The following is a 27,707-nucleotide window of genomic DNA, read 5'->3' on the forward strand; positions in this document are numbered from 1 at the left end:
CTGGTTTCTCCTCTGCTCCTGTCCCTCGTCCTGCCTGGTTTATCCTCTGCTCCTGTCCCCCGTGCTGCCTGTTTTTTCCTCTGTTCCTGTCCCCCGTCCTGCCTGGATTCTCCTCTGCTCCTGTCCCCCGTCCTGCCTGGTTTCTACTCTGTTCCTGTCCCCCGTCCTGCCTGGTTTCTCCTCTGCTCCTGTCCCCCGTCCTGTCTGGTTTCTCCTCTTCTCCTGTCCGCCGTCCTCCCTGGTTTCTCCTCTGTTCCTGTCCCCGTCCTGCCTGGTTTCTCCTCTGCTCCTGTCCCCCGTCCTGCCTGATTTCTCCTCTTCTCCTGTCCGCCGTCCTGCCTGGTTTCTCCTCTGCTCCTGTCCCCCGTCCTGCCTGGTTTCTCCTCTGCTCCTGTCCCCTGTCCTGCCTGGTTTCTCCTCTGTTCCTGTCCCCCGTCCTGCCTGGTTTCCCCTTGCTCCTGTCCCCCGTCCTGCCTGGTTTCTCCTCTGCTCCTGTCCCCTGTCCTGCCTGGTTTCTCCTCTGCTCCTGTCCCCTGTCCTGCCTGGTTTCTCCTCTGTTCCTGTCCCCCGTCCTGCCTGGTTTCCCCTTGCTCCTGTCCCCCGTCCTGCCTGGTTTCTCCTCTGCTCCTGTCCCCCGTCCTGCCTGGTTTCTCCTCTGCGCCTGTCCCCTGTTCTGCCTGGTTTCTCATCTGCTCCCGTCCTGCCTGGTTTCTCCTCTGTTCCTGTCTCCCGTCCTGCCTGGTTTCTCCTCTGCTCCTGTCCCCCGTCCTGCTTGGTTTCTTCTCTGCTCCTGTCCCCCGTCCTGCCTGGTTTCTTCTCTGCTCCTGTCCCCCGTCCTGCCTGGTTTCTCCTCTGCTCCTGTCCCCCGTCCTGCCTGTTTTTTCCTCTGTTCCTGTCCCCCGTCCTGCCTGGTTTCTCCTCTGCTCCTGTCCCCCGTCCTGCCTGGTTTTTCCTCTTCTCCTGTCCCCCGTCCTGCCTGGTTTCTCCTCTGCTCCTGTCCCCCGTCCTGCTTGGTTTCTCCTCTTCTCCTGTCCCCCGTCCTGCCTGGTTTCTCCTCTTCTCCTGTCCGCCGTCCTGCCTTGTTTCTCCTCTGTTTCTGTCCCCCGTCCTGCCTGGTTTCCCCTTGCTCCTGTCCCCCGTCCTGCCTGGTTTCTCCTCTTCTCCTGTCCCTCGTCCTGCCTGGTTTCTCCTCTGCTCCTGTCCCCCGTCCTGCCTGGTTTCTCCTCTGCTCCTGTCCCCTGTACTGCCTGGTTTCTCCTCTGTTCCTGTCCCCTGTACTGCCTGGTTTCTCCTCTGCTCCTGTCCCCTGTCCTGCCTGGTTTCTCCTCTTCTCCTGTCCCCCGTCCTGCCTGGTTTCTCCTCTTCTCCTGTCCCCCGTCCTGCCTGGTTTCTCCTCTGCTCCTGTCCCCCGTCCTGCCTGGTTTCTCCTCAGCTCCTGTCCCCCGTCCTGCCTGGTTTCTCCTCTGCTCCTGTCCCCCGTCCTGCCTGGTTTCTCCTCTTCTCCTGTCCCCCGTCCTGCCTGGTTTCTCCTCTTCTCCTGTCCCCCGTCCTGCCTGGTTTCTCCTCTGCTCCTGTCCCCCGTCCTGCCTGGTTTCTCCTCTGCTCCTGTCCCCCGTCCTGCCTGGTTTCTCCTCTGCTCCTGTCCCCCGTCCTGCCTGGTTTCTCCTCTGCTCCTGTCCCCCGTCCTGCCTGGTTTCTCCTCTGTTCCTTTCCCCCGTCCTGCCTGGTTTCTCCTCTGCTCCTGTCCCCCGTCCTGCCTGGTTTCTCCTCTGCTCCTGTCCCCCGTCCTGCCTGGTTTCTCCTCTGCTCCTGTCCCCCGTCCTGCCTGGTTTCTCCTCTGCTCCTGTCCCCCGTCCTGCCTGGTTTCTCCTCTGCTCCTGTCCCCCGTCCTGCCTGGTTTCTCCTCCGCTCCTGTCCCCCGTCCTGCCTGGTTTCTCCTCCGCTCCTGTCCCCCGTCCTGCCTGGTTTCTCCTCCGCTCCTGTCCCCCGTCCTGCCTGGTTTCTCCTCTGCTCCTGTCCCCCGTCCTGCCTGGTTTCTCCTCTGTTCCTTTCCCCCGTCCTGCCTGGTTTCTCCTCTGCTCCTGTCCCCCGTCCTGCCTGGTTTCTCCTCTGCTCCTGTCCCCCGTCCTGCCTGGTTTCTCCTCTGCTCCTTTCCCCCGTCCTGCCTGGTTTCTCCTCTGCTCCTGTCCCCCGTCCTGCCTGGTTTCTCCTCTGCTCCTGTCCCCCGTCCTGCCTGGTTTCTCCTCTGTTCCTTTCCCCCGTCCTGCCTGGTTTCTCCTCTGCTCCTGTCCCCCGTCCTGCCTGGTTTCTCCTCTGCTCCTGTCCCCCGTCCTGCCTGGTTTCTCCTCCGCTCCTGTCCCCCGTCCTGCCTGGTTTCTCCTCCGCTCCTGTCCCCCGTCCTGCCTGGTTTCTCCTCTGCTCCTGTCCCCTGTCCTGCCTGGTTTCTCCTCTGCTCCTGTCCCCCGTCCTGCCTGGTTTCTCCTCTGCTCCTGTCCCCCGTCCTGCCTGGTTTCTCCTCTGCTCCTGTCCCCCGTCCTGCCTGGTTTCTCCTCTGCTCCTGTCCCCCGTCCTGCCTGGTTTCTCCTCCGCTCCTGTCCCCCGTCCTGCCTGGTTTCTCCTCTGCTCCTGTCCCCCGTCCTGCCTGGTTTCTCCTCTGCTCCTGTCCCCCGTCCTGCCTGGTTTCTCCTCTGTTCCTTTCCCCCGTCCTGCCTGGTTTCTCCTCTGCTCCTGTCCCCCGTCCTGCCTGGTTTCTCCTCTGCTCCTGTCCCCCGTCCTGCCTGGTTTCTCCTCTGCTCCTGTCCCCCGTCCTGCCTGGTTTCTCCTCTGCTCCTGTCCCCCGTCCTGCCTGGTTTCTCCTCTGCTCCTGTCCCCCGTCCTGCCTGCTTTCTCCTCTGCTCCTGTCCCCCGTCCTGCCTGGTTTCTCCTCTGCTCCTGTCCCCCGTCCTGCCTGCTTTTTCCTCTGCTTCTGTCCCCTGGATTTCTATACTTAGCTGCTGTGTGGGCAGCGCTGGAGGACGATGAGATTCAGGAGCTCAGCGCAGACCCAACACTTACGAAAAACGCAGCATAGTGACGTCTGATGTTTTGGATGACGCCTCTGAGCCCCTAATTGTACTGGTGGAGGGGGATTAGGTGCATTGTGTGAGGCGGCTCCAGGATCAACCAATGCCTATAATGTCTCAGTATTTCCCCAACGCCAGCCCCCAGGAGCCACCAACATCCCATGTTTTCAGGGTTTCCTTATCATTGCACAAGTGACTGAATATCAACTGACTTATCCCCTGTGCAACCCTAATGACATCCTGATAATATGACGGCTCCTGAGGACTGGAGTTGGGGGACGATGCTCTACGTGGCTGAGATTTGGGGTCCTGATTGTAGTTTCCACCATTGCAAACGTGCAAGAAATCCGTCTGCTCATTTTCCTACCAGGAGCCTTGTGTTGTGTGGTACATAGAGGCCCACCCTGACATGTGGGACCACTCTCCATTCACTGACTATGCAGTGAGCTCCCCCTAGTGGCAGCTGCAGGCAGAACGACTTGTGCAATTTACCTCCATAGGAAGTAAAGCAGTGGATTTGGAGCTTTGTGTAAAAAAAAAAAAATGGAGCTAATCTCTGCTGGTAATAAGGATGGAAAGAAAGTCCTTAAGTATAGATGTCGCAGTCACTGACCCGCTCCTGCCAGCAGGGGGCAGCCTCTCATCACTGTACACAGTCAGTGCCAAAATACTTGAATTTTAGTGTTTTTTGATACCTTTTTTTTGTAATAAATGATAATTAAAATTAGTAATAAATAAATAATGATGATTTCCGTCAGGGCACCGATGTGATACATTCCGAATGTTGCGATCATTAATTCCGCGGGTCGGATATTTTTTTTTCTACCCCATAATCCTTTGCTCCTCAGAGTTCGCCCGCGCCTGCAAAGGTCACTCAATTTAGGCCGTCCGTGCTGGCATTTGCCGGGCACATCACAGGCGCGGCGCTCCTTGTCGGGTTTCATCACCGCATAAATATTTCATCGGAGTAAGACAGATCTCAGGTTCATGTCAGTAGGGAGATCGCACGGTTGCTAAGCAGCCGCCATCCCATTCACCGCGCTGGCAAGTGCCCCAATTGTCACCGTAGCCCCATTTTACCTGCACGGGAGGGGAAGCAGCGTCGGGGAAGGTGGGTTCTCCGGGGAGCGGAAAGTGGGACTAGAACCTCCGAAAGAAAAGAGGAAATAAATCGTTACAATGGAAGAGAAAAAGTAACAAAAAGAATCCAGTGGTGACCAGTAATTGGTTCCACGCTGCCCCTCGCTAATAGAAGTTTATTGAAAATGCCCACAGCAGCACAGAGTATTTCAGCTCTTTAATTTAAAAGGCAGAAATGCTGACTTCACAGAGCAAGGAGGGACAATGAAGACTAATAGGGCTAGGAGCAGCACAGAGTATTTCAGCTCTTTAATTTAAAAGGCAGAAATGCTGACTTCACAGAGCAAGGAGGGACGATGAAGACTAATAGGGCTAGGAGCAGCACAGAGTATTTCAGGATTGACCTGTTCATTCATGTGCTGTATGTACCAAGGCACTGTTATAAGGCGAGGGGACAAATAAGAGGTTCCAGCCTGATAACTGTAGGAGCAGGGTCCCCAGCAGCACAGAGTATTTCAGCAGAATGTCCTATGTCCTCTCTCTGATGCGTGGAAAGTGTTTGTCTTTCCTTTCCAGCCAGGCTGAATTATACATATAGTAACTCATAAAGGGTTTTGGCAAAATAGGAACAAGTCTCTTGTAAGCGTTTCATCTTTGTCCACAAAATGAGCCACGGCGAACAGAAAAGACAATTTCTGTCACCCCACCGCCATATAATCTACAAGAGCAGAGATAACGACAGCCCAAATGGCGAGACGAGATATTAATGCACCCCGCAAATCCCACAGAGATCAGCAGACCAGTGCCGATCATCAGACGGCTGGGAATGGAAGTCAGCAGGGAGCACTGTGGACCAGTGCAGGGGAGGCTGGGGATGGTAATCAGCAGGGAGCACTGTGGACCAGTGCAGGGGAGGCTGGGGATGGTAGACAGGAAGGAGCACTGGGGACCAGTGCAGGGGAGGCTGGGGATGGTAGTCAGCAAGGAGTGCTGTGGACCAGTGCAGGGGAGGCTGGGGATGGAAGTCAGCAGGGAGCACTGTGGACCAGTGCAGGGGAGGCTGGGGATGGTAGTCAGCAGGGAGCACTGTGGACCAGTGCAGGGGAGGCTGGGGATGGTAGACAGGAGGGAGCGCTGTGGACCAGTGCAGGGGAGCTGGGGATGGTAGTCAGCAAGGAGTGCTGTGGACCAGTGCAGGGGAGGCTGGGGATGGTAATCAGCAGGGAGTGCTGTGGACCAGTGCAGGGGAGGCTGGGGATGGTAATCAGCAGGGAGCGCTGTGGACCAGTGCAGAGGAGGCTGGGGATGGTAGTCAGGAGGGAGCGCCGGGGACCAGTGCAGGGAAGGCTGGGGATAGTAGTCAGCAGGGAGCGCTGTGGACCAGTGCAGAAGAGGCTGGGGATGGTAGTTAGCAGGGAGAACTGGGGACCAGTGCAGAAGAGGGTGGGGATGGTAGTCAGCAGGGAGCGATGTGGACCAGTGCAGAGGAGGCTGGGGATGGCAGTTAGCAGGGAGAACTGGGGACCAGTGCAGGGGAGGCTGGGGATGGTGGTGAGTACGGAGCCTGTGGACCAGTGCAGAGGAGGCTGGGGATGGTTGTCAGGAGCGCTGTGGACCAGTGCAGGGGAGGCTGGGGATGGTGGTGAGTACGGAGCCTGTGGACCAGTGCAGAGGAGGCTGGGGCTGGTAGTCAGGAGCGCTTTGGACCAGTGCAGGGGAGGCTGGGGATGGTAGTCAGTAGGAAATACAGGGGACCAGTGCAGAGGAGGGAATCCCTGTCATTGGAGGAGTTCTGTTATCCTCACGTCATTCTCTATCTACAGTATTTTATATGAATGAAGGATGGAGTTGTGCTTTACTAATACACTGCTCCAAATCCCCTGCCTACACCTGACAGCATTTGTGTTATCTGTAGCCGCCACTAGGGGGAGCTTTCTGCATACAGTATATCACAAAAATGAATGCACCGCTCACATTTTTGTAAAAGTGTTATTATATCTTTTCATGAGACAACACTGAAGACCTGACATCTATTAATGCCTAAACCGCTGGCAACAAAAGTGAATACACCTTTCAGTGAAAATCGCCAAATTATCCTTTTTTACTCCCCGGTGTCCTGTGACTCATTAGTGTTACGAGGTCTCAGGTGTGAATGGGGGCAGGGGTGTTACAGTTCATGTTATCTCTCACACACTCTCTCATACTGGTCACTGGGAGTTCAGCATGGCTCCTCATAGTAAAGAATTGTCTGACGAGCTATAAAACAGAATAGTTGCTCTACATAAGGATGGCCGAGGCTATAAGAAGATTGTCAGTACACTGACACTGAGCTGCAGCACGGCGGCCAAGACCATACAGCAGTTTAACAAGATAGGATCCACTCAGAGCGGCCGACCACAGAAGCTGAGTGCTTGTGCTCTGCATCTTATCTAGTGGTTGTGATTTCAGAATAGATGTACTGTATGAGTGCTGCCACGATTGCTGCAGAGGTTACAGGGGTGGGTGGGGGGGGGTCTGCCTATCAGTGCTCAGACCATACGCCACACACTGCAGAGGTTACAGGGGTAGGGGGTCCACCTGTCAGTGCTCAGACCATACAACGCACACTGCAGAGGTTACACAGGGATGGGAGGGACCAGTTCTCAAACTGTATGCGGCACGCTGCATCACATTGATCTGCATGGCAGTTGTCCAAGAAGGAAGCCTCTTCTAAAGATGATGCACAAGAAAGCCACACACAAACAGTTTGCTGAAGACAATCGGACTAAGGACATGGATTACTGGAACTGTCCTGTGGTCTGATGAGACCAAGATAAACTTATTTGGGTCAGATGGTGTCAGCGTGTGCGGCAGCTCCAGGTGAGGAGGACAAAGACATGTGTGTCCTGCCTACAGTCAGGCATGGTGGTGAAGGGTCATGATTTGGGGTTGCAGTGCTGCCGAATGTGGGAGCTACAGGTCATTGAGGAAACCATGAATGCCAACATGTGCAGTGACACTGAAGCAGAGCAGGATCCCCTCCCGTCATATTACAACATCATAATAAGCCCATACACCTACAAGACCACCACTGCCTCATTATAGAAACTGAGGGTAAAGGTGCTGGACCGGCCGAGCGTTTCCAGACCTAAACCCTATGGAGCATCTGTGGGGCCTCCTCAAATGGAAGCTGGAGGAGCACAAGGTCTGTAACATCCACCAGCTCCGGGATGTCGTCATGGAGGATGGAAGAGGATCCCGCGGCTCCTGTGAAGCTCTAGTGACCTCCAAACCCAAGAGAGGTAAAGCAGTGCTGGAAATAATGACTGCCACACAAAATATTCACACCAAGGGCACAATGTGGGCATTGTCACTTAGGGGAGTACTCACTTTTGTTGCCAGCTGTGTGTGCGTTATTTAGAGGCACCACATTCTCCCTTTAGGCTACTTTCACACATCCGGTTTGAGCAGTGCGGCTCAATCCGGCTGTGAAACCTATGCAATGGATGCGGCGAAAACACCGCATCCTTTGCATAAGTTTTTACATGCGGCCGGTCCGTTTTTTTCCGGTTGCGGCACGCTACTGAGCATGCACAGTGGAAGAAACCGCATGCGGCGGCCGGATGCGTTTTTTTCCGCATCGCGCCGCATCCGGCGTCCATAGGCATGCATTGAAAATGCACCGCATCGGCCGGATGCGGCGCGATGCGTTTTTTTTTTGCCGGAGCAAAAAACGTTGCAGGCAACGTTCCATCCGGCCGCGGCATCGGCTAAATCTGCCGCATGCGGCAAAACCCGGACCGAACGCAAGCCCATGCGGCACAATACGGCACTAATGTAAGTCTATGCAAAAAAAACGCAACCGGCGGCAAAAAAAACGGTTGCGGTTTTTCTGCAGAGTGCCGTAGAGCAAAAACCGGAGGTGTGAAAGTAGCCTTATACAAGCTGCACACTGACACTGTACGTTATATCACAGGGTCAGATCTTCAGTGTTGTCCCATGAAAAGATATAAAATATTTATAAAAATGTGAGGCGTGTACTCACTTTTGTGATATACTATATATTAAACTTGAGTAATGCTGTGTGCAGTGAGCGCCCTCTAGTGGTGGCTGCAGGTAACCAGAATGTTCGGGTAATGCACAGGCTTCTGAGCTCTGTATCAGGACAAATAGGAGCCCAAACCTAAGATAGCATGATGACTCTGCGTAGCTTCTAAGATCCCAAAACCTTAGATATATGAAGAAAAGGACCTACGGAGGATCTCAGAGGTCTTGTGGTATCAGAAGCAGAGACCCCTGTGGAGGTCCGGTGCGGCCCGCTGGCCTCAGGACAGTCTCCTTTTATTCTTCAACTGTGTTTTATGTGGCCTGACACAATATTCACGGCAGGCGAGTAAAACACTGAGGTGAAGGTTAAAGCCATAACGCCCTCCCTAATGTGCACCCCACGAATCAGGTCAGAGGGCGCAGCGGGTGAGAGATATGGGTGTCAGACGCCCTCCCAATATGAATTCCATGCGCTGATATGAAATATTTTTGGAGCGGTTCCCCTGCAGCCTGTGAAGCAGATAAGGCAGGAATTACAGTCTCGCTCGGCCACATAAAATGTTCGAGTTGTACCAAAACACAAGGCGTTGGCTGCCCGTGCCCCGCACCAGCCTTTCCCATAATAACGCTGTGAGATTTGCCAGAATTAGCCCTTTCTCCTATCAAATCTGTAGTAACTTTAAATCCTTCTCAAGGCTCTGCTTAGTTTCTGCTGACATCCAGTATTACTGCCCAAAGAGGGATTGTCACTCAGCTATTCTGCCATAATACATGGTGATATAGGAGGGCAGGGTAGCTGAGTATTGCCTTATAGTAGCTTTGGGAAAAAGGAGAACGCCCCTGCCACATTGGTTGCCACCCAGCTGTCCCAAAATGATTTGACAGAAGAGGACATGTCCAGCATGCACACCATGGTCTATCGTAATGGTCTCCAACATGTGTACGGCTCAGTATGCTGTAAGTTGTACTTTCTAATGAGATTCTATCTGCAGCCACCACTAGGGGGAGCTCCCTGTATACAGAGATACATGATAAGATCCTGTCTGCAGCCACCACTAGGGGGAGCTCCCTGTATACAGAGATACATGATAACATCCTGTCTGCAGTCACCACTAGGGGGAGCTCCCTGTATACAGAGATACATGATAACATCCTGTCTGCAGTCACCACTAGGGGGAGCTCCCTGTATACAGAGATGCATGATAAGATCCTGTCTGCAGTCACCACTAGGGGGAGCTCCCTGTATACAGAGATACATGATAACATCCTGTCTGCAGCCACCACTAGGGGGAGCTCCCTGTATACAGAGATACATGATAAGATCCTGTCTGCAGTCACCACTAGGGGGAGCTCCCTGTATACAGAGATACATGATAAGATCCTGTCTTCAGTCACCACTAGGGGGAGCTCCCTGTATACAGAGATACATGATAAGATCCTGCCTGCAGCCACCACTAGAGGGAACTCCCTGTATACAGAGATTCATGATAAGATCCTGTCTACAGCCACCACTAGGGGGAGCTCCCTGTATACAGAGATACATGATAAGATCCTGTCTGCAGCCACCACTAGGGGGAGCTCCCTGTATACAGAGATACATGATAAGATCCTGTCTGCAGCCACCACTAGGGGGAGCTCCCTGTATACAGAGTACATGATAAGATCCTGTCTGCAGCCACCACTAGAGGGAGCTCCCTGTATACAGAGATTCATGATAGGATCCTGTCTACAGCCACCACTAGGGGGAGCTCCCTGTATACAGAGTACATGATAAGATCCTGCCTGCAGCCACCACTAGAGGGAGCTCCCTGTATACAGAGATTCATGATAAGATCTTGTCTACAGCCACCACTAGAGGGAGCTCCCTGTATACAGAGATACATGATAAGATCCTGTCTGCAGCCACCACTAGGGGGAGCTCCCTGTATATAGAGTACATGATAAGATCCTGTCTGCAGCCACCACTAGAGGGAGCTCCCTGTATACAGAGATTCATGGTAAGATCCTGTCTGCAGCCACCACTAGGGGGAGCTCCCTGTATACAGAGATTCATGATAAGATCCTGTCTGCAGCCACCACTAGGGGGAGCTCCCTGTATACAGAGATACATGATAAGATCCTGTCTGCAGCCACCACTAGGGGGAGCTCCCTGTATACAGAGATACATGATAAGATCCTGTCTGCAGCCACCACTAGGGGGAGCTCCCTGTATACAGAGATACATGATAACATCCTGTCTGCAGTCACCACTAGGGGGAGCTCCCTGTATACAGAGATACATGATAACATCCTGTCTGCAGTCACCACTAGGGGGAGCTCCCTGTATACAGAGATGCATGATAAGATCCTGTCTGCAGTCACCACTAGGGGGAGCTCCCTGTATACAGAGATACATGATAAGATCCTGTCTGCAGCCACCACTAGGGGGAGCTCCCTGTATACAGAGATACATAATAAGATCCTGTCTGCAGTCACCACTAGGGGGAGCTCCCTGTATACAGAGATACATGATAACATCCTGTCTGCAGCCACCACTAGGGGGAGCTCCCTGTATACAGAGATACATGATAAGATCCTGTCTGCAGTCACCACTAGGGGGAGCTCCCTGTATAGAGATACATGATAAGATCCTGTCTTCAGTCACCACTAGGGGGAGCTCCCTGTATACAGAGATACATGATAAGATCCTGCCTGCAGCCACCACTAGAGGGAGCTCCCTGTATACAGAGATTCATGATAAGATCCTGTCTACAGCCACCACTAGGGGGAGCTCCCTGTATACAGAGATACATGATAAGATTCTGTCTGCAGTCACCACTAGGGGGAGCTCCCTGTATACAGAGATACATGATAAGATCCTGTCTGCAGCCACCACTAGGGGGAGCTCCCTGTATACAGAGATACATGATAAGATCCTGTCTGCAGCCACCACTAGGGGGAGCTCCCTGTATACAGAGATACATGATAAGATCCTGTCTGCAGCCACCACTAGGGGGAGCTCCCTGTATACAGAGATACATGATAAGATCCTGTCTGCAGCCACCACTAGGGGGAGCTCCCTGTATACAGAGTACATGATAAGATCCTGTCTGCAGCCACCACTAGAGGGAGCTCCCTGTATACAGAGATTCATGATAAGATCCTGTCTACAGCCACCACTAGGGGGAGCTCCCTGTATACAGAGTACATGATAAGATCCTGCCTGCAGCCACCACTAGAGGGAGCTCCCTGTATACAGAGATTCATGATAAGATCCTGTCTACAGCCACCACTAGAGGGAGCTCCCTGTATACAGAGATACATGATAAGATCCTGTCTGCAGCCACCACTAGGGGGAGCTCCCTGTATACAGAGTACATGATAAGATCCTGTCTGCAGCCACCACTAGAGGGAGCTCCCTGTATACAGAGATTCATGGTAAGATCCTGTCTGCAGCCACCACTAGGGGGAGCTCCCTGTATACAGAGATTCATGATAAGATCCTGTCTGCAGCCACCACTAGGGGGAGCTCCCTGTATACAGAGATACATGATAAGATCCTGTCTGCAGCCACCACTAGGGGGAGCTCCCTGTATACAGAGATACATGATAAGATCCTGTCTGCAGCCACCACTAGGGGGAGCTCCCTGTATACAGAGATTCATGATAAGATCCTGTCTGCAGCCACCACTAGGGGGAGCTCCCTGTATACAGAGATACATGATAAGATCCTGTCTGCAGCCACCACTAGGGGGAGCTCCCTGTATACAGAGATACATGATAAGATCCTGTCTGCAGTCACCACTAGGGGGAGCTCCCTGTATACAGAGATACATGATAAGATCCTGTCTGCAGCCACCACTAGGGGGAGCTCCCTGTATACAGAGATACATGATAAGATCCTGTCTACAGCCACCACTAGGGGGAGCTCCCTGTATACAGAGATACATGATAAGATCCTGTCTGCAGTTACCACTAGGAGGAGCTCCCTGTATACAGAGATACATGATAAGATCCTATCTGCAGTCACCACTAGGGGGAGCTCCCTGTATACAGAGATACATGATAAGATCCTGTCTGCAGCCACCACTAGGGGGAGCTCCCTGTATACAGAGATAAGATCCTGCTTCCACACAATCCTACCACTGCGATGTCCCTACGCACCGTCTCACACTTCATAAAGTCTCTTTGGCCCTCCTAGTCTGAATTGGAACAGCCAAAGGGCTGAATGAGCCCCGCAGGCCGGACTGTGCCCAGGTCTGGGTCACTGCGGCATATTTATTCATTGAACTCTCCTGTAGCTTGTGGTGATTGCAGGAAGACACAATTATAATAAAATGTAACTACAGCGATGATGTTCCTGTCCATCCATAGATAAAACTATACAGTGTATAATATACAGGGTAATATAACAACTGGCAGATCCTATAGGTAATATTATGGGAATGTAAAGATTTCCCGGAAGAGGCACATCATTTACACAAGTCCCGCTACATTCATGAGACATTTCAGAACAAGATGACGGAGGCCTTTGTGGTCACCGCTCTGTGTGCGCCCATCATATGTACCCAGCATCAAATGAAGCGGGGAAGGTAATTTCTTGTACAAATGACTTAAAGCACATTCTGTATGAAGAGTCAACACAAGAGGATCAGTGCACGTACTGCAAATACCCGACAGACGGCATACATGTCTGCGGGGTCAGCAAGCACAGGGAGAATGTATCATTTAGATATGGAGATAAAAAATATATATAATCACAGGGCAGTATTATAGTATATTCTTGTACATAGGGGGCAGTATTATAGTAGTTATATTCTTGTACATAGGGGGCAGTATTATAGTAGTTATATTCTTGTACATAGGGGGCAGAATTATAGGAGTTATATTCTTGTAATACAGTTAGGTCCAGAAATCTTTGGCCAGTGACACAATTTTGGCGAGTTGGGCTCTGCATGCCACCACATTGGATTTGAAATGAAACCTCTACAACAGAATTCAAGTGCAGATTGTAACGTTTAATTTGAAGGTTTGAACAAAAATATCTGATAGAAATTGTAGGAATTGTCACATTTCTTTACAAACACTCCACATTTTAGGAGGTCAAAAGTAATTGGACAAATAAACCAAACCCAAACAAAATATTTTTATTTTCAATATTTTGTTGCGAATCCTTTGGAGGCAATCACTGCCTTAAGACTGGAACCCATGGACATCACCAAACGCTGGGTTTCCTCCTTCTTAATGCTTTGCCAGGCCTTTACAGCCGCAGCCTTCAGGTCTTGCTTGTTTGTGGGTCTTTCCGTCTTAAGTCTGGATTTGAGCAAGTGAAATGCATGCTCAATTGGGTTAAGATCTGGTGATTGACTTGGCCATTGCAGAATGTTCCACTTTTTTGCACTCATGAACTCCTGGGTAGCTTTGGCTGTATGCTTGGGGTCATTGTCCATCTGTACTATGAAGCGCGGTCTGATCAACTTTGCGGCATTTGGCTGAATCTGGGCTGAAAGTATATCCCGGTACACTTCAGAATTCATCCGGCTACTCTTGTCTGCTGTTATGTCATCAATAAACACAAGTGACCCAGTGCCATTGAAAGCCATGCATGCCCATGCCATCACGTTGCCTCCACCATGTTTTACAGAGGATGTGGTGTGCCTTGGATCATGTGCCGTTCACTTTCTTCTCCAAACTTTTTTCTTCCCATCATTCTGGTACAGGTTGATCTTGGTCTCATCTGTCCATAGAATACTTTTCCAGAACTGAGCTGGCTTCATGAGGTGTTTTTCAGCAAATTTAACTCTGGCCTGTCTATTTTTGGAAATGATGAATGGTTTGCATCTAGATGTGAACCCTTTGTATTTACTTTCATGGAGTCTTCTCTTTACTGTTGACTTAGAGACAGATACACCTACTTCACTGAGAGTGTTCTGGACTTCAGTTGATGTTGTGAACGGGTTCTTCTTCACCAAAGAAAGTATGCGGCGATCATCCACCACTGTTGTCATCCGTGGACGCCCAGGCCTTTTTGAGTTCCCAAGCTCACCAGTCAATTCCTTTTTTCTCAGAATGTACCCGACTGTTGATTTTGCTACTCCAAGCATGTCTGCTATCTCTCTGATGGATTTTTTCTTTTTTTTTCAGCCTCAGGATGTTCTGCTTCACCTCAATTGAGAGTTCCTTAGACCGCATGTTGTCTGGTCACAGCAACAGCTTCCAAATGCAAAACCACACACCTGTAATCAACCCCAGACCTTTTAACTACTTCATTGATTACAGGTTAACGAGGGAGACGCCTTCAGAGTTAATTGCAGCCCTTAGAGTCCCTTGTCCAATTACTTTTGGTCCCTTGAAAAAGAGGAGGCTATGCATTACAGAGCTATGATTCCTAAACCCTTTCTCCGATTTGGATGTGAAAACTCTCATATTGCAGCTGGGAGTGTGCACTTTCAGCCCATATTATATATAGAATTGTATTTCTGAACATGTTTTTGTAAACAGCTAAAATAACAAAACTTGTGTCACTGTCCAAATATTTCTGGACCTAACTGTAGGGGCAAAATTATAGTAGTTATATTCTTGTGCATAGGAGCAGTATTATAGCAGTTATATTCTTGTACATAGGGGCAGTATTATAGTAGTTATATTCTTGTACATAGGGGCAAGATTATAGTAGTTATATTCTTGTACATAGGGGCAGTATTATAGTAGTTATATTCTTGTACATAGGAGCAGTATTATAGTAGTTATATTCTTGTACATAGGGGGCAGTATTATAGTAGTTATATTCTTGTACATAGGGGCAAGATTATAGTAGTTATATTCTTGTACATAGGGGCAAGATTATAGTAGTTATATTCTTGTACATAGGAGCAGTATTATAGTAGTTATATTCTTGTACATAGGGGCAAGATTATAGTAGTTATATTCTTGTACATAGGAGCAGTATTATAGTAGTTATATTCTTGTACATAGGGGGCAGTATTATAGTAGTTATATTCTTGTACATAGGGGCAGTATTATTGTAGTTATATTCTTGTACATAGGGGGCAGTATTATAGTAGTTATATTCTTGTACATAGGGGCAGTATTATAGTAGTTATATTCTTGTACATAGGGGCAAGATTATAGTAGTTATATTCTTGTACATAGGGGCAGTATTATTGTAGTTATATTCTTGTACATAGGGGCAGTATTATAGTAGTTATATTCTTGTACATAGGGGCAGTATTATAGTAGTTATATTCTTGTACATAGGGGCAAGATTATAGTAGTTATATTCTTGTACATAGGGGGCAGTATTATAGTAGTTATATTCTTGTACATAGGAGCAGTATTATAGTAGTTATATTCTTGTACATAGGAGAAGTATTATAGTAGTTATATTCTTGTACATAGGGGGCAGTATTATAGTAGTTATATTCTTGTATATAGGGGCAGTATTATAGTAGTTATATTCTTGTACATAGGAGCAATATTATAGTAGTTATATTCTTGTACATAGGGGCAGTATTATAGTAGATATATTCTTGTACATAGGGGGCAGTATTATAGTAGTTATATTCTTGTACATAGGGGCAGTATTATAGTAGATATATTCTTGTACATAGGGGGCAGTATTATAGTAGTTATATTCTTGTACATAGGAGTCAGTATTATAGTAGTTATATTCTTGTACATAGGGGCAGTATTATAGTAGATATATTCTTGTACATAGGGGGCAGTATTATAGTAGTTATATTCTTGTACATAGGAGTCAGTATTATAGTAGTTATATTCTTGTACATAGGGGCAGTATTATAGTAGATATATTCTTGTACATAGGGGGCAGTATTATAGTAGTTATATTCTTGTACATAGGAGTCAGTATTATAGTAGTTATATTCTTGTACATAGGGGCAGTATTATAGTAGATATATTCTTGTACATAGGGGGCAGTATTATAGTAGTTATATTCTTGTACAAAGGAGTCAGTATTATAGTAGTTATATTCTTGTACATAGGGGCAGTATTATAGTAGATATATTCTTGTACATAGGGGGCAGTATTATAGTAGTTATATTCTTGTACATAGGGGCAGTATTATAGTAGTTATATTCTTGTACATAGGGTGCAGTATTATAGTAGTTATATTCTTGTACATAGGGGGCAGTATTATAGTAGTTATATTCTTGTATATAGGGGGCAGTATTATAGTAGTGATATTCTTGTACATAGGGGCAGTACTTTCCTTCTCTCAGACCTGATAATGGCTAATGTGTAGTATTTTTGTAAGGGGTAGTAATAGAAGCACATGAGAATGAAGAGCACGTTTTTCAGTTGCCCTCAGGGTTGATTTTTGCAGGTTGGGATATTGTGCTGAGGACGTGTAAAGAAACAATCCTGATAAATGTATTATTTCCATGTTGTTCTCTGCATTCCTTATTCTTGGGTTTCTTGCACGAGCGGTTGTAGATGTGGGGTAAATATAGATTGGAAACATATGATTACCTGCAGTGAGGAAGCAGGAAATAACAGTACCATCGGCGTCTTGGATTTCATGCACCTTCGGCTCTGGAAGTAAACTTCCTGCTGGTTTTCCCAGTTGTTGGTCGGCTGAGGAGCCGGGCCCGACCTCTGCTGATTAGGGGATCATGGCGTGTGAACATTTTCCACTCACGAATATCCATCAATTCTTTCCAATGTTTCACTATATTTTTGGGAGCGTTAAAAAAGTAACCCTTTTTAATGCTCTCTCTGTATTTCTTTAGAGCTATTGTGGAGTGGAAATATTGTAGTATGTCCCAGTTTCTCATGGATGTATGAGCACTATACACCGTGTGCAGAATTATTAGGCAATTGTATTTTAGAGGATTTTTTTTTTTTAATTGAGAACATAGTTGTTATCAATCAACCCAAAAAAATATCAGAGCTTAATATTTTTGGCAGTTGGAGGTTTTTTTTTTTAGATTTGGCTTCTTAGGAGGATCTGTTTGTGCAGGTAACTATTACTGTGCAGAATTATTAGGCAACTTAATAAAAACCAAATCTATTCCCATCTCACTTGTTTATTTTCACCAGGTAAACCAATATAACTGCACAAAATTTAGAAATAAACATTTCTGACATGCAAAAACAAAACCCCAAAAATGAATGACCAATATCGCCCCCTTTCTTTCTGATGACGCTCAGCAGCCTCCATCCATAGATTCTGTCATTGCTTGATCTGTTTACGATCCACATTGCGTGCAGCAGCCACCACAGCCTCCAGACACTGCTCCCAGAGGTGACTGTTTTCCCTCCCTGTAGATCTCACATTTTATGAGGGACCACAGGTTCTCTATGGGGTTCAGATCAGGGGAACAAGGGGGCCATGTCATTATTTTTTCATCTGTTAGACCTGTACTGGCCAGCCACGCTGTGGAGTAGTTGGATGCATGTGATAGAGCATTGTCCTGCATGAAAATCATGTATTTCTTGAACGATACCGACTTCTTCCTGTACCACTGCTTGAGAAGTTGTCTTCCAGAAACTGGCAGTAGGTCTGGGAGTTGAGCTTCACTCCATCCTCAACCCGAAAAGGTCCCACCAGTTGATCTTTGATGATCCCAGCCCATACCAGTGCCCACCTCCACCTTGCTGGTGTCTGAGTCGGAGCGGAGCTTTCTGCCCTTTACTGATCCAGCCTCGGGCCCATCCATCTGCCCATCAAGAGTCACTCTCATTTCATCAGTCCATAAAACCTTTGAAAAATCCATCTTAAGATATTTCTTGGCCCAGTCTTGAGGTTTGATCTTATGTTTCTTGGTTAGAGGTGGTGGTTTTCAGCCTTCCTTACCTTGGCCTGTCCCTGACTATGGCACACCTTGTGCTTTTTGATACTCCAGTAACGTTGCAGCTCTGAGATATGGCCAAACTGGTGGCAAATGGCATCTTGGCAGCTTCACACTTGATTTTCCTCAATTCATGGGCAGTTATTTTGCGCCTTTTTTGCCCAGCACGCTTCTAGCGACCCTGTTGGCTATTTGCCATGAAACGCTTGATTGTTCGGTGATCACGCTTCAAACGTTTGGCAATTTCAAGACTGCTGCGTCCCTCTGCAAGACATCTCACAATATGGACTTTTCAGAGCCCGTCAAATCTCTCTTGTGACCCATTTTGCCAAAGGGAAGGAAGTTGCCTAATAATTAAGCACACCATATATCGGGTGTTGATGTCATTACACCGCACCCCTCCTCATTACAGAGTTGCACATCACCTGAGTTACTTCATTGGTAGTTGGCTCTCAGCCTATACAGCTTGGAATAGGACGACATGTATAACAAGTATCATGTGATCAAAATACTCATTTGCCTAATAATTCTGCACACAGTGTACATGTTTCATGATTTGCTTTATTTTTGGCCCGGAGCCTGTTTTAAGTCTTCGCACCTGCCGCCTATTCACATACAGCTTCCTGCCCATATTGTTTCACACCAGGCCGACATATGAACCCCGAGACGGGAAGTAACGTCAGCGCTCGCCCCCGTCTGCTGCAGACCACAATGGTTACAGGCTTCGTCTGGCTCTGCACGGAGAACCTATGAGACCTTTGTAGTAGACGCTTCACATGCTGCAGTCGCCGCTCACTGCCACAACAGGCTCCATCTGTTAGTAATTCTTCTGGGTTACAGTAAATTCCTAATTATTAGTCAGGAGCGATCCCCACTATTCCCTGTGACTCAGGGCGAGTTCTCGGCTATTGTTAGTCCTGATGATGATGATGATGATGGTGGGGCTGGAGGACGTCAGGGTCTTCCTGGAGAGGACAGCACTTGCCGTCCATCATCTCTCGCAGAGTCCGTGACCAAACGTGACGACTGGGGGAGGTTTTTTTTTTCCAAAACAAGTGACAATGACCCGCAGAGTGACACCCGACATAAGAAGCTGGGTGACTGTGTTTAGTAAACTCGCCCCGTCCCCTATTTATGACCGCCGCGGTGGCATGTCTGTGTCCTTTTTCTCTTTTTTTTTTTCCAGTTTTATGTCTTTTTTTATTATTTGATTCTCCCCACATGACATAAAAGTGGTATCGAACGGGGAATAGAAGTGTTTTCTAATTGGCAACAAGATATATGGAAAATCCCTTTAAATACTAAACTGTCAAGTATTTCTGCCAGATATGACGCAGCAGGAGCCGGCCCTCCAGCCCTTCATTATATGGACCATTTCAGACAGTGCAGACATTACAAATGGTTTCCCATCAGCTATTATGTGGCTTCAAGATTGTAAATGAAGAAAACATGGCTGCTTTCTTCCAGAAACAGCGCTACACAAATCTATATGGTTGTGTTTGGTATTGCAGCTGGGCTCTACTGAGTGAGTTGGGCTGAACTGCAATACTGAAAACAAACTGTGGACAGAGGTGGCGCTGTGTTTGGGAGAAAGCAGCCATGTTTTTCCAGTTCTGTGCTACTACTGTAAATATTAGACAGTAGAAGAAGGTATTGGAGGGGTCCTGTGAGCCAAAAATCAGAGACTGCAGGATTACTACATTCTCCCGTGTTTCCCCCGAAAATAAGACCTAGCAGGAATTTTTGGTGTAAGGCTTAAAGGGATCCTGTCACCAGGTTTTTCCCGTATGAGCTCCTGCCACCACCAGTGGGCTCTTATATACAGGATTCCAGAATACTGTATATAAGAGCCCAGGCTGTGCTGTATAATGTAAACACTTTATAATAGTCACCTAGGGGGCAGTCCGGCCGGATGGGTGTCACTGGTCTCCGGTCCGGTGGGTGTCGCTGCTCTCCGGTCCGGTGGGTGTCGCTGCTCTCCGGTCCGATGGGTGTCGCTGCTCTCCGGTCCGATGGGCGTCGCTGCTCTCCGGTCCGATGGGCTCTCCGGTTTGGCGCCTCCTCTCTGCAGCAATCTCCGTCCTCCTTCTGAGACCCGTGGGCATGATGCGTCCCACGTCATCCACACTAGCCGGCATTGAGGTCCTACGCAGGCGATCTACCCTGCTGAGGGAAGATCAAAGGATTGTTGTGTGCATGTGCAGGTGGTCTTTAACCTTTCCTCGCTCTTTACAGTACTTTGATCTGTCCTCAGCAGGTTAGATTAAAGTGCGCCTGCGTAGAACCTCAATGCCGGCCTGCGCTGGATAAACGCAGCAGAGAGGAGGGGCCGGATCGGAGAGCAGCGACACCCATCAGATCAAAGAGCAGCGGCACCCATCAGATCAAAGAGCAGCGGCACCCATCAGATCGAAGAGCAGCGGCACCCATCAGATCGAAGAGCAGCGACATCATCAGATCGAAGACCAGCGACACCCATCAGACTGGAGAGAAGTGACACCCATCAGACTGAAGAGCAGCGACACCCATCGGACCGGAGAGCAGCGACACCCATCAGACTGGAGAGAAGTGACACCCATCAGACTGAAGAGCAGTGATACCCATCGGACCGGAGAGCAGCGACACCCATCGGACCGGAGAGCAGCGACACCCATCAGACTGGAGAGAAGTGACATCCATCAGACTGAAGAGCAGCGACACCCATCGGACCGGAGAGCAGTGACACCCATCGGACCGGAGAGCAGCGACACCCATCGGACCGGAGAGCAGCGACACCCATCAGACCGAAGAGCAGCGGCACCCATCAGACCGAAGAGCAGCGACACCCATCAGATCGAAGAGCAGCGACACCCATCTGACCGGAGAGCAGCGGCACCCATCAGATCGAAGAGCAGCAGCACCCATCGGATCGAAGAGCAGTGACACCCATCGGACCGGAGAGCAGCGACACCCATCGGACCGGAGAGCAGCGACACCCATCAGACTGGAGAGAAGTGACACCCATCAGACTGAAGAGCAGCGACACCCATCGGACCGGAGAGCAGCGACACCCATCGGACCGGAGAGCAGCGACACCCATCAGACTGAAGAGCAGCGGCACCCATCAGACCGAAGAGCAGCGACACCCATCAGATCGAAGAGCAGCGACACCCATCAGATCGAAGAGCAGCAGCACCCATCGGATCGAAGAGCAGCAGCACCCATCGGATCGAAGAGCAGCAGCACCCATCGGATCGGAGCAGCGACACCCATCAGATCGAAGAGCAGCGACACCCATCAGATCGAAGAGCAGCAGCACCCATCAGATCGAAGAGCAGCGACACCCATCAGATCGAAGAGCAGCGACACCCATCAGATCGAAGAGCAGCGACACCCATCAGACTGGAGAGAAGCGACACCCATCAGACTGGAGAGAAGTGACACCCATCAGACTGAAGAGCAGCGACACCCATCAGACTGAAGAGCAGCGACACCCATCGGACCGGACCGCCCACTAAGTGAGTACTGTTTTTTACATTTACAGGGCGCCCTGAGCTCTTATATACAGTATTCTGGATTGCTGTATATAAGGGCTCACTGGTGGTGGCCGCAGCTCATAGTCGGTATATCTGGTGACAGGTTCCCTTTAAATATAAGCCCTACCCTAAAAACAAGTGCATTTTTCAGGCCAAAAAATAATATAAGACAGAGTCTGATTTATGGGAAAACGACCAGAGTTTGCATCCCTGATAATGGTGCCAAATAATCAAGCAAAAGGCAGATGCATCGGATACAACTACAGTCATGGTGCGGTGTTATTTGTGCACTGAATGGCGGCAGTAATCTGCATTGTTTATTGTGGACCGTACAAGTTCTGCTCAGGTCACCAATGAAGGCGGCTCTGCCAGGAACAACTTCACGCATAACCCCTCCGACATAGGGGATCCTGCTATTCATGTCTGAAGGTCTCCACACCATGACGTATAAGAATGCACCGTCTCTTTAATTACTCTGCAGACAAAAATCACATAACAATGAAATGTAAGGTAAATAAGAGAGGACGTCAGAGCGGAGTGTGTTGTAGCCATTTATGTAGTTGATGGTTATTTCAGCTGAGGAGGAAGCTTAGCTCTAGCAACAACCGTCCCCGGTCAGCAAGCTATTGAATAGCAGGGTTCTTTGTAAAAAGATCAATACACAGCCTTCAACATAAACGAGAAGTAGACGTCCCCCACTATGATTCTCTCATCAGGACAAGTGTTACATAATACCGCCCCCTCCGCCGACCAGACCGGCGTCACATCGCACCGCAATACAACGCAGAGCTCGCCGGCAGAGGAGGGGTTAAACTGATGCAAGAAGGACCTGCAAAGTGGGTCACGCAGTCACAGTATTTTTTTTTTTTTCTTTTACATTTCTCAATACATACAATAATTTAAAATATATCATTTCTGTTTCAGCGACTGAAATAATAATAATAATAATAATAGCTTTGGCAAAACAATTTAGACAAAAGGGAGGCGTCGGATGATGCCCACCCCCTCCCCCCCCCGAGGAGAGGGGAAGGGTAGATCCAGATCGACCAGCAGCTTTAGCCGACAACCCGTGGCTTTGCCGTCCACCATTGTGGTCAGAGGTTGAGTTGTGCTTGGTGCTTGGATTATGCGGCACGGCCGAGTCCACCGATGTGCCCGTTTCTCTACCCGTCCGTTCATGCATATTTACATCACCACTTACAAAAGGTCGGTAAGAAAAAAGAGAGACACAAAGAGAAGGATCAAGAAGGATCAAGTTAAGGATAGACAAGAAGGTGCTTGCGTAGACAAAACTACAGAGGGATGCAAGAAGTCACCAAGACGGACAGAAGGAAGATGTAAGCGATGGCCAGTCGGTGCAGGCGTCGCCATCGATCAGTCTAGATCACCGATATCCAACATTCGCTGCCCCGGATCCCACATCTTCCACCATCTGAGATAATACTGCAAGTAATACCAGTTCTCCAGGGCAATCCCCGCTGCGGAGCTACATGATGGTGCAGGAAGACAATGGATTGCGGATCTGACAGCTACAAGCTGCTCCACAGTACTGGCGAAAGGTCTGGTAGCAACTACGGTCCGCCTCGCTGCTCCATTGTACGGGGTTGGCCGACAGCGCCTCGGTGGGCAGCCGGTTGAGTATGCTGGTGTTCACAGCAAGGGCTGCCAGGCCATAGTCTGTAAACAGCACGGTTTCCCTCTTGCAGGTCGGGCATGATATGAATTTGTACTTGGGACAGGACTCGTAGAGAATCTGCAGGCACTCCTCACACACCGAATGGAGACACGACAAGATCCGAGGCCTCTTGTTTGTGAAGTTGTACATGTGGCCACAGGTGGGACATTCTAGCGGTTCACACGGGGTGGACGGGTGCAGCACATACTGGTTGACGATCACTTCATCGGAAGGGGTTTTGCGATGGTAACAGATGTCGGTGCTAGCTTTCCGCTGCCCGGGGTAGATTTTCTCCCGCCGTGGTGGCGGAGGCGTCCTCGGAAGACCCAAGGCGCTCGGAGTGTTCTCCAGAGCGGGCATCTCCCCGCAGGCCTGGTTGACAATAATTTCCGAGTCTGAGGGCCAGGCACGTTTGGCAACTAAAGGAGGCTCCCTCCTGGACGGAGGCCCGTACCGCGGCTGAGAGTTCTGGCACTCCGAGAACTTCTCCGCCTGTATGATCTTCATGGCCTCCATCTTGATAATCACCTGTTGCCCTTTCAGACAAGACATAAGAATTTTTTTCACATTACTGTCCGCAACTTTGTTTTCTCCTAGAGCCCCCTGCATGTGGCTTGAGAAAGTTTCCAATGGCGTCACTTAAAAAAAAAAAAAGAATACAATTAATTTGGCAAAGCCTTAATTTTGGAGTCGTGTAGCTGGACTCTGGTGCAGACGTCCGTCATCTCCTACAACGTGACCCGATCCAGAAGGAGACTTTACGTAGACCGGCGTGTAATATCCAGACCTCGGGAAGATGCGGTAATTCTGAGCGAGGGCTGCAGAGTATCGCCAAAATGTTACAGGAACACAGTACAATCCGTGCAGACGGGCTGAGGGTTACAGTATCTCCGCATCAAGGGCATCGTGTACCTTGAGAACAGGTGTTCCACCTTTCTCCTTGTTATTGTGGCGGGTGCGGGGAGCCGGGAGCAAGGTTGTACAACGATTTCCAAATTCCTTTCTCCTGACTTCTCAATCGCTCCCACTAACAGGTCAGTTACATTCCAGGAGACTGATGATAGGAGGCTGCACGGGTCAGACATGCATCCAAACAGACGGCTGTAATGAAGGGGGAGGAGGCGGCTTGGAACGTGGTTGGCTTCAGCAGGTGAGGGAGTCGGGTTTATGTAGATCAATCATTACCCCTGGTTCCGCAGCGTCCTCACGTAATGGACTATCTGGTTTTACCTGTGTACAAAATAAAGAAAGACGGGGAGTTACTAACTTCAAGGGGGAAATAACAGCTACAAATCAACTGTTTGTTTGTAATATTTGAATACATAAATATACAGTTATCATCCAAGAAGAAAACACAGTGGTGCCAAAGCAATAGTGTAACATCCCCTCCCTACAGCCCCCATGTACAAAAATATAACTACCGTACTATAATACTGCCCCCTATGTAAAAGAATATAACTACCGTACTATAATACTGCCCCCTATGTAAAAGAATATAACTACCGTACTATAATACTGCCCCCTATGTACAAAAATATAACTACTATATTACTGCCCACTATCTACAAGAATATATCGTAACTACTATATTACTGCCCACTATCTACAAGAATATATCTACTATAATACTGCCCCTATATACAAGAATATAACTACTATAATACTGCTCCTATGTACAAGAATAACTACTATAATACTGCCCCCTATATACAAGAATATAACTACTATAATACTGCTCCTATGTACAAGAATAACTACTATAATACTGCCCCCTATGTACAAAAATATAACTACCGTACTATAATACTGCCCCCTATGTAAAAGAATATAACTACTATAATACTGCCCCCTATGTACAAGAATATAACTACTATAATACTGCCCCTATATACAAGAATATAACTACTATAATACTGCCTCTATATACAAGAATATAACTACTATAATACTGCCCCCTATGTACAAGAATATAACTACTATAATACTGCCCCTATATACAAGAATATAACTACTATAATACTGCCCCTATGTACAAGAATATAACTACTATAATACTACCCCCTATGTACAAGAATATAAGTACTATAATACTGCCCCCTATATACAAGAATATAACTACTATAATACTGCCCCTATATACAAGAATATAACTACTATAATACTGCCCCCTATCTACAAGAATATAACTACTATAATACTGCTCCTATGTACAAGAATATAACTACTATAATACTGCTCCCTATATACAAGAATATAACTACTATAATACTACCCCCTATGTACAAGAATATAACTACTATAATACTGCCCCCTATGTACAAGAATATAACTACTATAATACTGCTCCCTATATACAAGAATATAACTACTATAATACTACCCCCTATGTACAAGAATATAACTACTATAATACTGCCCCTATGTACAAGAATATAACTACTATAATACTGCTCCTATGTACAAGAATATAACTACTATAATACTGCCCCTATGTACAGGAATATATCTTTTATAATACTGCCCCTATGTACAAGAATATAACTACTATAATACTGCCCCTATGTACAGGAGTATATCTTTTATAATACTGCCCCTATGTACAAGAATATAACTACTATAATACTGCCCCTATGTACAGGAATATATCTTTTATAATACTGCCCCTATATACAAGAATATAACTACTATAATACTGCTCTTATGTACAGGAATATATCTTTTATAATACTGCCCCTATGGTGATGAGTATGACAGAATGTTCTTGTGACTTGGTGACAGTAATATGTGATTGGTTGGATATTAATCACTTTCAAGAATAGTTTTTATTCTGGTTTCCTTCTACATTATACTTTGGAATCCCAAAACTCAGTTTGCATTTTCCTGTCACTGATGAGATTGGAGCAGTTTTGTAGCGATGGCGCTGAGGGAATCTGGTCGGGAGGAGCTCAGATAGAACGGAACATCCATGTACCGGATCACAATGGGAACGTTCCGAGCTTTCTGGAATGTTGCCGGAAATGTATCTGCCTGCTCCCTGTGCAGGAATAATGGTCACATGGCTACAGAGGAAATACATTTGATGGGTTGTTCTCGCCCATAAACAATTACTGAGCATCATTATGGTAACCTCACCCCCTGTAAAGGACCCCCACCACTATACGGACCCCCACCTGCTGCAGGAAATAAAGAGCTGTAAGGTCCCATTGTTCTGTAAGGAGAAAAATCCTGAGGCTGAGGATTCGCAACAACTTTACAGGTTATAGGGAACCTGTGAGGTCCCCGATGCCCTCCAGCCCAGCAGCATTCACATCTGTATGACTACATTCCATGCCGAACCAGCCCTGTCTACTTATCATTTATTATTATAGCACCATTCATTCCATGGCGCTTTATCTGTGAAAAGGGGTATACATAATTAATTAAGTACAATAATCCTGAATCATACAAGGCACAGACAGGTACAGGAGGAGAGAAGGAGGAGAGAGGACCCTGCCCACGAGGGCTCACAGGAGAGAGGACCCTGCCCGCGAGGGCTCACAGGAGAGAGGACCCTGCCCGCGAGGGCTCACAGTCTACAGAAAGAGAGAAGACTCTGCGCGCGAGGGCTGACACTGTACAGGAGGATAGAGGACCCTGCCCTTGAGGACTCAGAGTCTACAGGAGGAGAGAAGACTTTGCCCGCAAGGGCTCACAGTCTACAGGAGGAGAGAGGACCATGCGCCCGCGAGGGCTCACAGTCTTACAGGAGGAGAGAGGACCATTCGCCCGCGAGGGCTCACAGTCTTACAGGAGGAGAGAGGACCATGCGCCCGCGAGGGCTCACAGTCTTACAGGAGGAGAGAGGACCATTCGCCCGCGAGGGCTCACAGTCTACAGGAGGAGAGAGGACCATGCGCCCGCGAGGGCTCACATCCTGCAGGAGGAGAGAGGACTCTGCCCACGGGGGCTCACAGTCTACAGGAGGAGAGAGGACCATGCGCCCGCGAGGGCTCACAGTGTACAGGAGGAGAGAGGACTCTGCCCACGAGGGCTCACAGTGTACAGGAGGAGAGAGGGCCCTGCCCACGAGGACTCACAGTGTACAGGGGATTGGTTGAGGATACAGTAGGTGAGGACAGAGCTGGTCCTGCAGTGGTATATCAGACTGAGGGTTATTCTAGGTTGTAGGCTTGTTGGAAGAGGTGGGTCTTCAGGTTCCTTCTGAAGGTTTCCACGGTAGACGAGAGTCTGATATGTTGTGGTACAGCGTTCCAGAGCATGGGGGAAGCGCAGGAGAAATCTTTGATGCGATTGTGGGAAGAGCAGATTTTAGGGGAGTAGAGGAGGAGATCTTGTGAGGATCTGAGGTTGCGTGCAGGTAATTACTGGGAGACTAGGTCACAGATGTAAGGAGGAGACAGGTTGTGGATGGCTTTGTAGGTCATGGTTAGGGTTTTGAACTGAAGTCTTTGGGCGATGGGAAGCCAGTGAAGGGATTGGCAGAGAGGAGAGGCCGGGGAATAGCGAGGATATTATTATATTAATTAGGCAGGAGAGTTTAGTATAAATTGGAGGGGTG

At 48.5% G+C, this 27,707-nt stretch overlaps 1 protein-coding gene across 3 annotated transcripts in view; it reads right to left on the reverse strand.

Annotated features, from left to right (window-relative positions):
* Window positions 1-22,012: 22,012 nt before the first annotated feature.
* Window positions 22,013-27,707, reverse strand: part of RNF208 (ring finger protein 208) — a 158,504-nt gene continuing 152,809 nt past the window's right edge. For all 3 annotated transcript variants that reach the window (XM_075324509.1, XM_075324508.1, XM_075324510.1), the window contains one exon: window positions 22,013-24,379. In XM_075324509.1, coding sequence (XP_075180624.1) covers window positions 22,961-23,758 — 798 coding nt within the window. In that variant the 5' untranslated portion in view covers window positions 23,759-24,379 and the 3' untranslated portion in view covers window positions 22,013-22,960. The remainder of the gene's footprint in view (window positions 24,380-27,707) is intronic.

The sequence above is a fragment of the Anomaloglossus baeobatrachus genome, chromosome 9, assembly GCF_048569485.1.
Source record: "Anomaloglossus baeobatrachus isolate aAnoBae1 chromosome 9, aAnoBae1.hap1, whole genome shotgun sequence".
NCBI classification, from domain to species: Eukaryota; Metazoa; Chordata; class Amphibia; order Anura; family Aromobatidae; genus Anomaloglossus; species Anomaloglossus baeobatrachus.